At 41.1% G+C, this 18,090-nt stretch overlaps 1 protein-coding gene across 6 annotated transcripts in view; it reads right to left on the reverse strand.

The window, feature by feature from the left end:
* Positions 1–4,341: 4,341 nt before the first annotated feature.
* The window catches only part of LOC134627939 (calmodulin-binding transcription activator 1-like), a 57,155-nt gene continuing 43,406 nt past the window's right edge, over positions 4,342–18,090 (reverse strand). For 2 of the 6 annotated variants that reach the window (XM_063474435.1, XM_063474432.1), the window contains 13 exons: positions 17,439–17,565; positions 16,758–16,892; positions 13,573–13,721; positions 12,756–12,940; positions 12,591–12,669; positions 12,238–12,505; positions 11,322–11,842; positions 10,897–11,045; positions 10,537–10,783; positions 10,285–10,353; positions 9,467–9,762; positions 9,290–9,320; positions 4,342–8,786 (listed from right to left, as the gene is read on the reverse strand). In XM_063474435.1, the coding sequence (XP_063330505.1) occupies positions 8,754–8,786; positions 9,290–9,320; positions 9,467–9,762; positions 10,285–10,353; positions 10,537–10,783; positions 10,897–11,045; positions 11,322–11,842; positions 12,238–12,505; positions 12,591–12,669; positions 12,756–12,940; positions 13,573–13,721; positions 16,758–16,892; positions 17,439–17,565 (2,289 nt within the window). In that variant the 3' untranslated portion in view covers positions 4,342–8,753. The remainder of the gene's footprint in view (positions 8,787–9,289; positions 9,321–9,466; positions 9,763–10,284; positions 10,354–10,536; positions 10,784–10,896; positions 11,046–11,321; positions 11,843–12,237; positions 12,506–12,590; positions 12,670–12,755; positions 12,941–13,572; positions 13,722–16,757; positions 16,893–17,438; positions 17,566–18,090) is intronic. The other 4 variants (XM_063474438.1, XM_063474437.1, XM_063474434.1 and 1 more) reach the window with 4 other exon arrangements.

An 18,090-nucleotide genomic window follows, 5' to 3' on the forward strand; every position in this document is an offset into this window, starting at 1 on the left:
TCAAGTACATCATTCTCCACAATATTGTCCAGGTGATTTTGTTTTTGGTGCCTGCACTGCATCAGTTCTTCCAGTGTCTGTATTGGCTTTGACTATGAGGTCTAACCAGTGTTTTATGTATTGATATGTGTAGCTGAGGCTGGACACTCAAAATCAGAACCCGGAAGAAGTCCAAGTCTTAATTAAACTTCTTAACAGGTTCTGAAATGTACTCAAATGTCACGGTCTGTAGATGTGACAAAGAAAACAGGTGAGCTGTTTATTGAAACGCTTGGAAAAAGTTCAGAAAACAAAGTTCAAATGGGAAAAATGAAATACTGTGTCCAACTAACTATCAGAATAAAGCAGTAAGTGAGAAGATTGATGAGTGATATTAGATTTACTGGATGCAACTTCAATAATAAATGATTGTTGTTGGGGTTTTTTTTTTGTTTTGTTTTTTTTTACATGTTAATAGCATTTCACACTTTCACACTGTTCAGCAAACAAGTAACTTAGAAGAGCAACACATGTAGAGGTCCACACTGTGTTTAGAAAAGTTAAACATTAACATGGACATATACCCTTAAAATGTCCACTTTAGCAATTGTCACTTGCCCAGTGATGCTTACCTTAGAAAATAATCTCTTCTTCCTTTTCTGTCTTCTCTTTTTTTCCACTGTAATCCACTGCAAGAGTGTGTCAATTCTGTCAGCAGCCTGCAAAATGTTTTCTTCTATTAATGCTATGACAACATTCATTTGAACGAAAAGCATTCTAAAGGCCTCTGACACATTTGCTAAGCTCCACCCCGGTTACTGTTGAGCAGCAATAATCAGCCTGGCTTCTATATTTTAAAATGTCATGTTTTTATAACATAACAAATTTTCCTAAGTTTCCAGGAGCCTCTGAAAAGCCACAAATCTCTTTTTTTTCCAGGAAAGAGAAGCATTAAGCAGCCAGTCTGGTTTTTTTTACTGATGGACGACATAGATTTAAGTGTGCTTTTAAGCATGAAATAAAATTAAAACACACACACACATACAGACGCATAGTTTCCCTAGCTAAACAACAAAAGATACCAGATCCTAAAATTCAAACATTTTCATTCCTCTTTGTTAGATTTTAGTAGTTAGCCTGGAAAATTTTCAAACATGGTTGGTGTAAGAATGGGCTGTAAGAAAGTACTTGCTTTGTTAAATCACACTAAAGGAATTACAAAATATGAGTACCCATGTACAAATGCCTCTGTCTCCTAAGCCCAGTCCGACAAAATAAATAAAGAGGGATGCCCATCTGAAACAGTCTTTCATGTCCTTGAGCAGTCAAAGGAGAATTTATTTGCTTCAGTAAAAATTATCAATAATCCAGTAAGATAATGCACCATTGCAATGCAAAAACATACTGAAGTGGTATATACATGATTCAACTTCTCTTTTGTAACCATAATGCAAAAATTGCATGCGCAGGATATCCAATTCTACTCTTAAAAGCATTTCACACTATGCAGCAAGAAGGTACCTTAGAAGAGCAACACATGTACAGGTCCACACTGTGTTTAGAAAAGTTAAACATTAATGTGGACACTGTATGTCACCTTTAAATTTCCACTTTAGTAACTGTCACTTGCCCCGGCGGTTCTTACCTTAAAAAATAATCTCTTCTTCCTTTTCTGTCCTCTCTTTTTCTACACTGTAATCCACTGCAAGTGTGTGTAAATTCTGCCAGCACTCTGCAAAATGTTTTCTTCTATTAATGCTATGACAACATGCATTTGAACAAAAAGCGCCCTAAAGGCCTCTGACACATTTGCTAAGCTCCACCCCCGGTTACTGTTGAGTAGCAATAATCAACCTGGTTTCTATATTTTAAAATGTCATCTTTTTGTAACATAAACATTTTCCCAAGTTTCCAGGAGCCTCTGAGATGGCACAAATCTCACTTTTTTCAGCAAAGAGAAGCCAGTCTGTTTTGTTTTACTGATGGATGACACAAATTCAAGTGTGCTTACAAGCATGAAATAAAATTAAACAATTTCCCCAAGTCTTGTCCTGAAATGCCATGGTTCACTTTTTTCACAAAAGAGAAGCATTAAACTTTCTTTTTTCTTTTCTTTTCTTTTCTTTTCTTTTCTTTTCCCTTTTTTCTTTTTCTTTTTTAAACTCATGATGACACTGATCCAGAAACGCTGTTAAATTTCCAAACATTTCCAAACTCAGCATGACCAGGTCAGATACAGTTTCATGCAAACCTCCATTATATTGTATATTATTTGAAAGTCCCAATGCAGTTTTCTTTAGCATAACAGACTGTACCCTTATGTCATGTCAAACACAGCAGGCAAAAGAACCTGTCACCACCTTGCATTGATTCATAAATATCTAATCATATATAATCATACTTGTTAAGTTGCGACTAACTTTAAGTTGTGTAACGGTCAAGCAACTTGAGAGCATAACAAGTCCCTTGTTGTAAAGTACTCATAAAGTTTTCACGAGTATTTATACTTTATATTTAAAAAGTATAAAATAATAAAGATACATATAATACTCGTGATAATATGCAAAATTTTACTTAAGTAGGATTTTATATGTCAGATTCTTAATTAAAATTATTACATTAGTATTATCCTAATGTACTGTTAATAATTTTGCTGAAGTAACTATATTCTCCTGTCATCTTATTAAGAACGTGCAGTCGTGTAGGAAAAGACAACAAGGCTGTGGTGTGCTGGGAAAGTACAGCTGAAGTGGTGAGGGAAACTGCCAAGAAGGTGTTTGTTGTATTCTCTGGACAGAGGAGAGAAGGCAAGGGAACTTGGTGGTGGAAGCACAGTAAAGTGTTTAAAGGAAGAGACTGGAAAAGAAGAAAGTCGACAGCACTACTGGGAGACTAGGCAATGAGATGGCAAAGGAAAATCCTTATAGTGAATGTGATGTGCACTAAGGAAGGAAAGAAAGGACTTGTATCAACTGGCTAGGCAGAGAGACTGAGCCTGAAAGGATGTGCAGCAGATTAGGGTAATTAAATATAGAGATGTACTAAGTTTTCAGTTAGTATATTTGTTCAGTTAGTATATAGTGTAGTAAAAAGGGAGTTAGGACAGCTATGAAGAGCATGAATAGTAGAGAGGATGAAGAGTGGACAGGTAGTTGGTCCAGATGACATACCTGTAGAGATATGGATATGTGTCCGCTCCTTTTGACCACCAGCCGGGTCCTTTGGGCACTCTGACTGGCTGCTGCTTAGCAATAAATTTAGGCTATCTCAGTAGGTTTAGAAGCGTTAGACATTGGATGATTAAAGTGTGACATTCACTGATGTGAAACACCTTGATATAATTATGACCAGAGCATTATGTGTTGAGACACATAATTATTTATATTGGTAAGGAATGCTTAGCAGCAGACCACATCATGAAAGATCACTGATGCCACTACAGATACACAGAAAGTCTTCAGGACAGATAAATCCATCATCATGAATAATCAGATTAAAATTTTTAATGGAGTTAACCCATCTGAAGTGTAGAATGACTCGAAATCCCTGACATGTCACTGTCAACACATTTCGGGCAGTTTGTCCAAGGAGAGTTACCTTCGCACATGAGCAAATAGGCAGTTGATCTGGTAGTGACAGGCAGCAGAATTAGTCAACTAAATATGGAAGATGATTGGCCGTCTCGATGGGAAATTTGAGTATAAAAAAAACAAAAACAAGACGGAACAGTTGACCGACACAAAGTATTATGCACATTGTGCAAGAAGGAATCTTCTTTTCACCGAAGCACTTCCAGCTTAAAAAAATCACATTTTAATGCAAAGCATTACTTGGGAGACTGCTGCATGATGAGTCCTCACCTCGACAGCCTTGTAATGCGTGAGTCTGTTACAGATGGGCTCAGATTCAGAATCAGATGAGGAGTTTCTGCCTGACGGAATCATGCACTGCACAGTTAATTAAATGACAGAAACCTTCCTGCTTTTTTTTACTATATAAACTTCTATTTTTGATTTTTTGTTTGTTTTTTTATAATAGGTCCACGGTAATTAAAAAAAAGCAAGAACATATTCTGTAAATAAACTAAAAACTCTGTTTTTTAATCACAAGACAATCTGGGCAAAGAGCTGGAATGTTAAAATCAATTCTTTTTCTAATACTTATCCCAGCAATCAAGTGTGTAGGTAAACCTGTTTACACTGATAGAAGAGAAAGGAGAGTTTCACTGGTCTGGCCCGCTATATGTCGCCCACAGTGTAAAATGAGTTTGACATCCCTTCAGTAGAGCATCGCAATCTGCAAGTTTCTCATTAGGGACCCAGTGAGGGATAAATACGAGCCAGGAAATGTGTTAAAGTGCAAATTTTCTTTTTTATTCTGATATCATTTTACAGCAGAAATTATGTAAAGCATTCAGAAGACATTTTCCACATATAAGGGCAATATTCAAAACACTTTGCATGGCCTCAGCAACAAAATATTCTTTTTAAAACATCAACAATTTAGTGATGCTTGTGCATGCATGTTCGTAAAACAAAAGAAGTTAAAAACTAGGCTACAAAATAAAAAGGAATGAGAGACTGAGATAGGCATGGAGAACACAACAGCAGGCAAGGTGGGAATACAGCAGGAGATGAGAGCGGGAGAAGAGCGGGGAGGGCCAGGGGGGAGTGAAAGAAGAGGAAGGCAAGGAGAGGTCTAGCCATAGATTATCTATGAGGGACTACCATTCTAGCATGCAATGTGGTGTTTGGCCACGCCCTCTCAAAACAAGGCCTGAAAGGTTATATACCATTCATTTCTAGGCGGACTTAAGAGAACAGAGGCCATCTCTGCACATGTTAACCAGCTGTTTACTATGGCAACATTTCTTATTTTTATTTATGTATTTATTTCTTTATTTTATTTTATTTTTTTTACTTCTTCTACTCTACATAATCTTTTTACAGTCACCATCCTCTCCAAAAACGTGAGCATATTGATGGATTTTCTGCAATCTGTGTGTTCAGTTTTGCGTGTGCGTGTGGTCTGTAAGCTTGAGCATTTAGAAGTTGTTGTGTATGTGCGTATGTTCATGTGTGTCTGTTATATAAAAGAGTTCAAAGCAGTGTCTTTTAGTTGTGCTGATGTGAGAGGAAGGGCAGTTTAAGAAGTTATTCATGTGATACCGTATGAACGCTCCTAACAGCACTGTCCAAACCATGGTTGTCTCTCAGTATGATGAAACCTCAGAAAACATATGGAACACAATCGATATCTTCCAGCTGTTAATCTCACAATCTGCTATCTCTTTTCACTTTTTTGTTTTGTTTTGTTTTTCAGGTGTTCAGGGGCCATTACCTATTTTTTGTATCACTTATGAATTTCTTATATTAAGAATCTTGTGCGTTTAAGACTACAGCAAATGCATAAGTATTTTTTTCCTATCCTATTACTTGCTTTGAATGGAATTCATATTTAAGCGTGTTTTTCACTCTCTTCTCAGATAAGGCAAACAGATCACATTTGCTGCTTCTAGACTATTATAAAGAGTGTGGATACAAGTGGATGACGTATCCCCGACACATTCAAATATGTACACATACACACCCAAATGTACACAACCTGTCACCTGCAGTGTTACAACTCTGTGCCAGCAGTCATTGCACTCCACATACCATCTCCCTGTTCTTCAACCCTGAGTAAAATCTAAGGGAGAGATTTCATTGTTCCCGAAGACATAAGCACAGAGAGAAAGCGTGTGGCCGTTTTATTTTTGCACCTGTGTGTACATTTGCGTTTATGTGTCTATGCACATCCTTGTGAGACAGGGAGAAAGACAAAGAAAGGAAGTGTGTGTGAAAGATATTTTTGTCCTCTATGAGGAAAAAAAAAGCCCAGTTATGATTTTGTTTAAATGTTGTAAAATATTTTTCTTTGTAGGGGAAAAGCAGACAAAGTGAAAGAAAACACAGCTTCCTCTTGGAGGGCGAACAGACTCGTGACTGTGCCTTTCATACTTTAGTACACGGAGGCTGAGTTCAGCGGTTTTCTCCCTTCTAATTACTGAAAAACGCACAAAAAAAGTAGGACTTAACAGCAATAGTGTAATTATTCGCCCGAGCAAGCAACACACAGCGTCAATCAGGCCATGAGCATTCATTCACACCACATTCCCAATTACAGCTTCCAGCTTAGACTAAGGTCAAGTTTAACACTGTCAGATTCATTTGAAAACACACAATTTAGGAAAAAACAAACAGGTTAACTGGAAACCTTTCAGAGGACACACAATAAGATACTTCCTGATATTATTTTGCACTTTTCTGTTATTGAGCAGGCACTTTCTAAACAGAGCTTTCCATAAGTCTAAAGTACATGTAGTATAATTATGGCAGTGACAATGAGGAGAAAAGAAAAGAAGTCAAATGATATGTCAAAACCAAAACGGGGAAGGACATTCTGTTTGAGGATGGAAAGCTTAGACTGGAGGCCAGGTTGGATCCGCTGTAGGTGTGATAAATGATCTTAATAAAAGCTAGTATGCTGCTGAAGCACAACCACATTGTGAAGAATGTAGTGCCCTCTTCCCTTTTTTTTTTTTCCTTTTCTTTTGGATCGTCAGTCGTTGCACTCACATTTAAACGATCATCATCGCCATTGGCATCACTTCCCCACGTGCATCGTCACCTATACGTAAGCCTGCCTTGGGCAAACTTCAGAACTTGTAGGAGGCCTACGGCTGCGCTGGCACTACATCTCTTCTGCGGTTTATTGTCTGCGTGTTGCCTCGGTAGATCTTACCGATATCTTTTGGGCGTTGGTTTCGCCAACGTAACATACTGTTAGGCAAAATAGCATTCATAATAATTGGCACTACTGGCAAAAAGGAGTTTAATTTTTGCTAGCCAAGAAACGAAAAGCACAAAGTGTAAATGTTTTGTCTGAAAGATCGTTGTTTCAGCTAACTTTGTTTTTCCCACTTATAATTCTAACATTAGAGTTTTCAAGTTGCATGCTTTTTAACAAAATGTTCTTTTCAGTAACACTTATAACTGGATACTCTTAAAGTGAAGCAGTTAAAATCCTCTCACAGTCCATAGCCACTAACATGTTCTTTTTGCTGTTTCTTTGTCTTAAATCTCATGCACGTTAATCCGTTTGTATTATCTACATTATTTACAAGCAATACAGCCATCCTGTGTACCCAGGTCTCTGTCTTAAGTTCTCATTATGGGAGTAAAATAATTTATAATCTTAAATACAGTCCTCTTATGAAAAAGTTTCAGGGTCCTCATATCCCCTTACCTCGTCAGTTTATATACAGGAATATGCAATAGTCCAAAATATGGATTTGATTGCCCGTATGGGCTAATATGGGGACCAGTGCCCTGTATAGGGGCAGGTATAGGACCCATGTCCTGTACAGAGCAAGCATAGAGACCTCTCAGACTCAAGAAGAAGTCAAGGCAATGGTATGTGACTCTCTCCTCAAAACCACAGATAGGATTTAGAGGTTCACGCAAAGAACAAACTAACAGAGACATTTAACCATTGGAACATGTCGCATTTCATCACATGGGGGGAAAAAAACCAGCCTCGAGCTACAACCACTCTTGAGCCAATTAAATAAATAATCAGACCCTTAAATAAATAAAGTTTTTTTTCCCTTTAAAAAAACAAACAAAACAAAAGCACCCAAAATAAGTAAGTTGTCCTTACACAGTTCACATTACACAGGGCAAGGATAAGTTGATGAGGACGTAAGTGAGACACAATTACACAGAAATACAAAAGAAACAACACTAAAGCAGTTTTGGCAAGCATGCAGGAGCTCGTAGCTCAAACACATGCATTGAATTGAACAAACACGGACACACCACATCGGGCGGGCAAAATGCCGCCTCTGAGAACGACTCCATACAAAGTCCATGTAACAAATTAAGACATCGTTATTCAGACCCCATCCCTTTATCTAACAATGCCCCTCTTACATTCAAGTGCAGTTCCTCCCCTTTTTGATTGGGTGACTGAGTAATAGGTTTGCACACCTGCGAGTCAGAGTGGTTGGTGATACTGTGGTATACTAAATCAGCAGAATGATTTGCGACTGTAGCTCTTCGGGATTGATGGAGAGGAGGAATAAGCGAAAAACCTTGCATGCAAATGCAACACAGAAGTGAGTTTTTTGGTTTATGTTTTTCTTATTCTTTCATGGATTTTTGTTCGGACACAAAACGCAGCAAGTTTTGTTTGTTTTCTGCATGTCAAAGTAGCCTTTCTCTCGAGCGAGCTGTTCATTACGGGAGCCTTTCGGTGCATCCGGCCGCCGCCGTGAACAGCGGTATACCGTTGTCGGGCGCTTCCTCGTTTTCTCTGGTTTGACTCGTCGACTTGCTCTTGCAAAGAAACATACCCATGAAGAGTGCAAAGAATGCCATGAGGTTAATGTGATGGCCTCCCAGTGAAACTGGGGAGGAGGATCAGTGCTGTGGGCAGAGCCAGGTCCCTGGGCTCTGCCCAGCAGTCTGTCTGTCTGAGCTGCCATGATGGACACCTATCCTGTCCTCAGTCTGTCTGGGAAAAGTTTTTTTTTTTTCATCTTGAGAGAAGAGGGGAGAGGGGTGAGAGAAAAGAGGGGAGACGAGGAAAGAAGAAAGCAAGGGAAAGGGGTCAGGAAAGGGAAGGGAGTTTAGAGAGGGCAGAAGAGAAGAGACAGAAAAAGGAGAAGATGAAGGGGGACATAGATTGCTCACAGGCTGAGGGGGCTCTGTGCGGGGCCTGGTGGTGGGCTCTCAGGACCCCTGGCCTTTCTCTGCTCTCTGGCCCTGAAGAAGAGCAAACACATATTAGTCTCAGAGTCAGAGATTTGTGTAAGTGTGCATGCAACTGCATGTCTTGTTTTTTCATTTTCATATCCAAAGGCCGCACGTAATTCAGCAAATTCCCAGCAATTCCTTCCAACAGACGCATACATTCTTCCTTCTGCTACTCTCCCCACCCATCAAGGCACAAAAAATAAGACTTGCAGGCCAAGCAATACACTTAAAGTCCCCTTGCAATTACAGTCAGAACATGCCCCTAGGAAAACCATACGCAGGGATCGCTCCTCTAACTATGTCAGTCATGCACAAGTCCTGACATCGTTTGGCAGAGAGAGAGAGACAGAGAGAGAGAGAGACAAGGTGATAGGGAGGGAAGAAGAGAGAGAGAGAGCGAGATGGAAGGATGATAATCCAGGATCTCCTCTCCCCCTCCCTCTGCTGACATGCAAACAGGCATCAGCCACCAGGAGAGAGGGAGTGAGAGAAGAGAGCAAGAGAAGACTCACCCGCTTCAGAGGCCTATGGTCCATCAAGGGGCTTCACGTGAACAGTAAAACAACACCAACTATTAGCAATAGTGTAGTGTGTGTATGTGTGGCAGTGGGTTTGTTAAGCGTCAAGCATGTGTCTTTGGATGTGCGTGGACTTGTGTTTGAATCAGCATTAAGAGTTTTAGGTCTTACCTGTGGCGGCATCGGAGCAGGAACCTCAGGATCTTGCGAGCAGCCTGGTTCTGTTTTTTAGTTAGGAGGCTGCTGCAGGCAGAGATGAGGGGTAAGAGATTATACATAAGATAATTATTCCCTTTGTGTGTGTGCGTGTGTGAGACGTGCCTGAGAGAGTGTCTGTAGGAGCGGTAGTATTGCTGGATGAGGACCGCTGCTCTACGACTCTGCTGGAATTTCCTCTGTTCATGGAAACTCCGGAAACGACTCTGGATCAAGATGGCTGCCAGGGTCATCCTCTTATAAAGTGCATACTGGGAGAGAGGACAACAGTGCCGTAAAACTCACTGGGATCAGAAAAGACATACTTTTGCAATATGCAACATGTCTGCACGTGATAAGACCCACAGATGCACTACAGACCTGTGAGCTTACTTTTTTCTATATTACATAATGATCAGGAAGCAAAATAATAGTGAATAAAAATCTCAAGAATACACAAAATCCATCATGTGAACATCTTTTCTTTCTGTTTATGACAACATTAAGTTATATATATTCCTCTCAGATTGCTATATTAGAACAACAAGGCAAAAAAACACAAGAAGTGCATACGTGTACACGCAAGATTTGCTTTTTCAAGTGGACTGAAATCTGTTGTTCTTTTACTACAGATTTAGCCACGTATGAGAGAGAATCAAAGTGAAAATTCACCTGATAATTTAGCTTACATCTATGAAGGGAACACAACTACAACTGCTGTGTCACTACTTCACTATTGAACTGCAGGGCGACATGTTAGAGGCTAATCTTGGCTACATGTTGTTAACTCTTACCTGCTTGTATCTCTTATAGCAGCGCTGAATCACTGCTGCAATCTCTTTGCGTTGTTCCTGAATGGGACCCTGTTGTAGTGACAAGAGTTTGTCTAAATTTTGTATATGTAAAATGGTTTGCAATCATATTGAGCTTGGTTTTTTTTTAATGTGGATTATGCAACTGAGGATGATACATTGAGTCACTGTAGGCTGAGCATAAAGACAAATTCTGTTTGGTTTTTTTTCTAAAGGAGTTTAGGTTACACTCGCCTTGTGTTTTCTGAGGGAGTGCAGAGCATGCCTGATGGTCTCATACAGCTCTCCCTGCTCTGCCTCAGTCATGGCTAGACAGGAGGAATCTGTTTTCAACCTCTCCTCCTTCATAGCTGCACAAAGAAAGGAGGTCCACTCAGAGGGGGAGGATGGGGCTTGCTTAGCCTGAGGACTTTGCTGATCCTCTGGCCCTGAGAGAGAGTTTGGCTTGGGGCTGGGAGTCTGAGGTTTGGAGTTTAGAAACCTAAGGAAAAGAAATGTTATTTTTAAAGTATAATAAGATTGAGAATGGTTGTTTGTTAAAAAAACAAAAACAAAACAGCAATGCAATAACTTATGCAAATATGTGAACCTCACCTTTCCACCTCACCAAGGTAACCAGACAGTAATCTGACATCACTGCTGATCCCAACCTTCCTGGATTCAATTTCTGCTTCAATAACCTCCTGCTTGAGTCTGCCAGTTGAAGCCTCCACAATGTGATCAGCTAGCATTGTGATGTCCATCTGCAAATCATGAAAATGAAAGGTTACCTAAATATTTACAAAACCTACTTACTCTTAGTTTTTTGGGTGATTATTGAATAGTCTCACCTAACACTCTATACTTAAATGACTCATCTCAAAGACTTTGAAATCTTATACTTACAGCTACCTCCTGCACATTAATACATGATTTACCACTTCCATTTTGAGTACTTTTTGAGTTTGCATCAGCTACTCAGTTCATGCATGAATGCTTGGTTAGAGATCGAACTCAACACTGCACATAAAAATCTGTACCTGCAAGTCATCTGCGTTATCCTGATAGGTCAACAGCTGTGTTTCCTCTCCCCTGTCAGACAGCACTCTTTGACGCAGGTGAACGGCCAATCGCTCCTTTCCTAGAATCTTCCTGGCGAGGCTACGCTGCCCCAGAGTCTGTCTCAGACGCCACCTGCTGCCCCCTCCAGCTCCCCCTATCCTGGCCTGCAGGTGGGAGAATGGGGCACTAGGAAGCTGAGGCTGGCTGGGGCTGGACCTGGTAAGTGGTGCCTTCTGACAGCTGAGGTTCGTGGGTTGAGTCTGTAGCGGCTTAGAGAGGGGAGACCGTTGAGGATTAGGACCTGGAGAGGAGTTGAGGGGGGTGGTACCAGAGATCGAGTTAGCTAGCTGTTGCTGTGAATCTGGGTTGGGTTTGAGCCTCTTGGCTGGGGGTGGACCTCCCTGTTCTCCCTGGGTTCCCTTATGGGGTCTGTGTTCTGTTTGGCTCCAGCTCTGGCTCTGGTTGTCTGGCTTGCTTCCTGCCCTGGTTCTCCTCAGCTCTGGGGAAACAAAGATGGTGGAAAAACAGCGACAATAACGCTTACACTTACAGCTAAAACCATAAATAGTGGTGATCATTTACAGTTTTCTGTGTAATGATTTACTGTTGGATTGTCAAACAAAATTTTCAGAATCAGTTTGTATATAAATAAAGTCAGCAGTAGGATAGCTTAGCTCAGGAAAAGAAAGTCTGACTGCCTACCAACACCTTTAAAGCTCCCTTAAGTTAAACTAACCACCTATATATTAGTGAAAATCCATACACTTTCATAATTAAAGGTTGGTGGCTGAAGTTAGTAAATAGAATCTCCATAATAATAGACAGAGGATAAATAGAACTTTGTTATTTATGAGGGTGAAACAAAACTTTTCCTGTTGTTGAGAAACCACAAACCTGAGTTTGGGTTAGGGCTGGGGCTGTTGTTCATCCCACCGGTCTGTGACTCTCCTCTCCATCTATCCATCCAAGTGTCCGCAGGCTGGCCCTGAGTTTGAGGACTATGTTGCAGTTGCTCTAAGAGCTCAGCCAATCGAGTGTGGCCCCGGGATCGGGCAATGTTTAGCGGCAAGCGTCCCAGTGAATCAGGAATAGCTAGAGCTCTTGGATCCCACTGGTAAAGCACCAATGCCGCCTCAGTATGGCCCAGAGCACAAGCCCACATCTATGGAAGTCCAAGGAAAACAATGTCACACACACAGAGGAATGGAAAGAAAGCAATATGCACAAAATAAGCACTGATTGCTCACCAATGGAGTGCAAGAGAAGTGGTCTACGTTCAGAGGATCTACTTCCAGCTCGAGGTCAATACTGTCAGCATGCTTTGTGCTGCAAAGAAACACAAATAGCATTAAAATTACTGGCATTCCAGTTTGTGCCGTCAAGATGGCATGTTGTAATTGTGTGTTCCTCACCGCCAGCGAATGAGTGTCTGAATGAGTCCCGCATAACCCTGAGCTGCAGCCAGATGCAGTAAAGTCATTCCTCTGGAGTTCTTACTGTGGACGAGTTGATTAGAAGAAGCCCAGCACGGCTGAGACATCATCTTCTCACACACCACCACCACACGACCTTCGAATGACCCCTGATCAGGAGAGATCTAGAAGATTGTAAAATAAAACAATAGACTAGGTCAACCTCTTTTCCAAATGCTAAAAATATATTTCAAGGTGTCACTAACTTTTCTGCCATACTGCAACACCTTTGCAATATAAGGAAAACCAGTAAAAAGCCTTGCAACTAATGCTGCTTTTGAGCACTTCACTAAAGAATGATCAGCACTAGTTTTGTATGTGGACAGGGCCAGATTCTTGTATTTGTGCTGTTAAGTAGGCTTTGTAAGTTTGTCTTGTAAATTCAGCTCATTATCAATCAAGGAAAAACAACTTGTTTTTGTTCCTTTAATTGGCTGACACTTGCAAACAGAAGGTTTGAAGAGCACTCCGAATTGTCACAGCTGCCCCAAGATGACCACATATTAGGGATATCCCCTCTCTTTGACATCATCTAGAGCTCAAAGTAGAAAAATCTATGTGAAACAGTGTGTTAGAGGAGTCTGAGCTTTTGGCTTACATGTATTGCTTGTGCATAAGATGACTTCAGATGGTGCTGCTTTTAAATTTAAACAGTTGAATTTGGTTTCACATGGTTTTCAGCACTTCTCTTATGGTGCGCCTTCACATTTTAAAGCTCTAAAGGGAACTTTCATCGTAAGAGGCACAACAGCCTTACTTGAGACTGCTGATCAGTAGCTCCTCCTCCCTCCACTCCTCCTCCCTTTGTTGCCATGGCTTCTGAGCTGGGATTTTGATTGGTTATCTCAGCCATCCTCTGTTCCATCTGCTCCAAACGCTCCAAGATAGACATCCTGAACTGGGTATCTACAGAAATGAAGGTGGGACATTTAAAGCTGTAAGCACCACCAAACTGTGGCATTAGGGAAATCCATGTGAGAGTTCAATAAATGCTATAGAGAAGCTTAAAAGCAGAAGGGATTCAATATTGGCTGAAATCTAATGACTCCCATTATTATCAACAAGAGTGTGAGAGTGTAAATAAGCATGTATGCAATGCAGATTTATGTCTGTAGCAGGGTTGCATGTGACCCTTTGTTTCAGGGCTGCTGCGGTTTTTGCTGCAGTGCACATTATGTCATTCCACCTGCTGCTCTCTCACCGAGTCTCTATTTCTGCTCTGCTCTCATTTCACTCCTATTTTTCTTTCTGCTGCCTGAAGCACAAAGACTAAACCAGAGGTGGGTGGGGCCATGACAGTGACAGAGGGGCTCAGGCTCCTCCCACTCCACTCTGCCAATCCCAGAGCAAAACAGCTCAGCTGACGACAAGGCAAAAACACTACACAATAGTTTTAGCAGCCAAACACATCAGAAACACCTGTCCTCACCTATTATCACCAACGCATCAGCATGTAAACACTCACACACACACAGAGAAAAAGAATAGACCCTGATATCTGCTACAGTATTCATTTCTGGTTAATAGAAAAAGCTAATACAATAAAATACCATAATGAAGTTGAAGATATTAACTGAAAATAGGCAGTTAAATGGGTCATTTTATTCCCCTTTTTAACTGTTCAATAAAATATTGAATTTATTATTTTGTAATTAATTTTCTACTTGGTCTTATAATTACTGCTGCTAATATTAGTCTTATTTTGCACAGTTATTACATTATTTTATAAACTGTTTATTTTGTGTGCAAATTTTTTTGACTGACCAGCAAGAAACCGCATTTTCATTATATCGACACATTTTCACCTGTTGAACTCTTTTCTTCTCTGATTTTTAAGAGTTTGCTTGACAATAATTATCCCTGAACCTGTGGATTTACTGTGCTGTTCAGACTTCCCGATTTCTTTTGAGTTTTGGCCAAAGTGACAAACAAAAACACCAAATTTGAAAGTCTCCAGTGTTATAGCACATCGCTAAATATGCTTTTGATGATCAAACCTGTGCCAAAACTCTACCAAAAAGTAAAATGCTTTCGTTTTTGTTTTGTTTTTGTTGTTACACACAGGTCACTGAGAATTCTTGTCATCAATTAAACACACCATTTTTGGGGGAATTATGAAAACAGAGGAACTTTCAAAAACGAACGTGAACATCCAAACATGCCAAAATGTTCCACAAACAACACATCTGCATCCCCACACTCTTCTATATGCTTGTTTTGATCAGGGCCTCTCTACGTGAGCTTCTTAGTGTTCAGAGGCTCTGTCCACTCCTGGTGGTGCTGAAACCGAACAGGTCAACCAGACAAGCTTCATCCACAATTCTACAACTCAACTCAAAAAGGCTGGGAGCCAGCGTGACGGCATCGTGTGGCAGCTTCACCTGCATTTGTTTAAAATCGACTGGCAGGGCAACCACATGGAAACTACTGAAATTAAAAAAGAAACTGACAGAAAACGTGGGATGGAAAACTAGCAAAGGCTCCACAGCTCTGAATTAAGGGGAAAAATTGGGACGTTTATGTCCATCTACAACACAAGAAAAAAAAAACTCAGCTGAGCTACAAAGACCAGTTAAAAAACATCAACAAATCAAATAAGCTACGAACCCAAACAGCGAGTCTCTCTCTATCTGCTTCTCTTTGTTCTTGTTCCCGCTTCAACCCCGTTAGTTTGAAGTGTGCGACTCACACGTTGCTACTCCAGCCGTGCAAAAAAACACAGCTAAGTGCAGGGAGAGAGCAAGAGAGCGAGCGAGCGAGAGAGCAAGAGAGAAGGAGAGAGGGAGCGAGCAGTCTCCACGTTGTGTCTGGCAAAACAGCGCGCTTCAAATCCGCCCGCCAGACTCGGAGCTGCAGGAGGCTTGGTCGTCAGCATGTCTGCACACACTGGAGCAACGGTGTGTGACAAAGCCGGGTGCTACGGGTGTTTGATTGTAGTTATTTATCTGTATGCTTCACATACTTTGAGCCTCTACTTCACATATGGGGCCAAACAAAGGACAAGAGAGGGGGAAACGCGCCAAGCCTCGCTATCTCCGCTCACAGTCAGTCACAGAGTCTAAATATAGCATGGGCTGCACAGCGCCACTGCCAGCGGTGCCCAGCATTTCGACTGTCAAATGGTCCGCGATTGTGCCTTTATGTCCTTGCCCTTCATTCTAGCAAAGCGAAAAAAAAAGGAAAAAAAATCAGCCAGCCTGCTGCGGGGAGCCGCATTGCCGCATTGCGCAAGGCAGAGACGGGGGCGAACGCAGACCCAGGACATGCCTTTACCGAGGAGACCCGTGCGTTTCCGAACTGGAATTGATTCAGGAGATAAATTTTGCACACAAAAGCGCCCCCCCTTCCTCCAGATCACTCAAAGAAAGTTTAATTTTTCTCTATCATCTTTAAAGTACGTTTTTTTTAAAATCACACAGAACATCTACAGCTCAAACAAAATAATCCTTTATGCAAACAAGACTCAGTAATAAGCGACTCTGCCCAAAACAAAGCCAACCAGGCAAAGCCGAACATCTCTATGAATGCTGTCAGTGAAGATGAAAGAGCCTGGTACATGCCTGCGCTATTGAAACAACAGGCATCAAAACAGTTTACTGCTAGAGACAATTTGCATGCAGGCGAGGGTTACGGAAAAACAGCTGCTTGCTAGAAGAGAAGAATGCACTAAAGACAAGCAGCGGGAAAAACTGGTCAGGATTACACTGAGTACAGAGAAACAAACAAAAAGCATCTCACACCAGGATGTGAGAATCAGGGAATAGAACAGAGCAGCATCATACACACACACACACACACACACACATACACACAGATTTGTGTGTGTGTGTTTTTACAAAACTCAGGTTTATATCGGCACTCTGTGTACACAATAAGCCAGGTACATGCTAAAGTCATTGAAACAAGTGCAGCCGTCAGTACACAGAAAATTGTGGTCCTCACCATCCAGGGACAGCCAGTCGTGCTGAGACGATGGGAGGGCTGGAAGGTCGCGTGCCTTGTATTCAAACACCACAGAGGAAGAGATGACCTCACCACCCATAGCTACCTGCAGCATCACTAGTCCTGTGTCATGGGCTGGAAATAGACGGATATCAAAAAGGTGTTGGAGTGTGTCTGCAGTGGATGAACTGCAGTGGTAAATGTCAAAGGCTAACTTAAGGAAAGTTTGTTAGTCAATCACAGATTATATATCGTGAATGTTCTGATTATCCAAGTCAGTATTTCCTTGAACTTTACCCCAATCACACTGATCAAACATCCTGATAGTCAAGTATCATTTACTTAATCCTAAAAAAAAAAACAAAAAAAAAACCAAACCCTGTTGTGTTCATTTGTATCATCTTGTAATATTAAAATGATTGCATCTCCTGAAAAGCAACCATGTCAGGGTCTTCCTTTCTTCAAAAGTTGCTTATTATCAAGGTCAGACCAAGGTTTGAATTTATAAATAAAGGAACGTGTGAGTTGTGAGAGAGTAAAGTAAGTAAAGCAAAAATTTATTTCTTAGCACCTCTGAAGACAAAGATCACAAAGTGCTTCACAAAGAAATACCAAGGCATTCAAAACAAACAAAAAAAAAAAACAGACAAAACAGAGTCTTCACATGCACAAGTGTGTTACCTGGACAATAGCAGCGCAGCACCCCGGGCTGAATGAGGGCAGCGGGGACGCTGATATGGTCGAAAAGACAGCTGTACTCACTGCTTGACTCCAACCATGGACCTGTTATGAGCACCTTCACTCCACCCTGCAGCAGACAGGTAAATGTCTCAGAGTAATATCACACAGTGTAGCTTTTTGTGTGTGTGTGTTTACAGTACACTGCTACAGAGTATAAGTTTAAACAACAGTCTTAGAGAAATGAGGCACTTCACTTGATGTGTGTATGTGTGTTAGTATGCAGAATGCCTTATTTCTATCAAAACCCCCATCTGTGACTAAGACAAATGTCCGGGACCCAGGCACCTAAATATTTGCTTTCTTCTTCATTTACAAAGTAGGCTACCTGCTACTTTGGCAATGACAGATCTGTGACTGCTAGCAGCCCCTAGAGGCTGTGCGACTCCTTACATCAAAGCGCAGCAAATTAGCTTGAACTGCCTGAATGAAGCTGTTCTGTGTTCCTGCCAGTGTAGCTAAAAATAATGCAATACATGAAGATCATCATTGCCGGCAAATTAAGGAGGCATTTAGTGCAAAAATGGATCACTGGCCTTTGGAGAAAACTGTTGTTGTTTTAGGAAACCTAAACCTGAAAAGGATGTATTGGTGA

Source organism: Pelmatolapia mariae, linkage group LG5, assembly GCF_036321145.2.
Source record: "Pelmatolapia mariae isolate MD_Pm_ZW linkage group LG5, Pm_UMD_F_2, whole genome shotgun sequence".
NCBI classification, from domain to species: domain Eukaryota; kingdom Metazoa; phylum Chordata; class Actinopteri; order Cichliformes; family Cichlidae; genus Pelmatolapia; species Pelmatolapia mariae.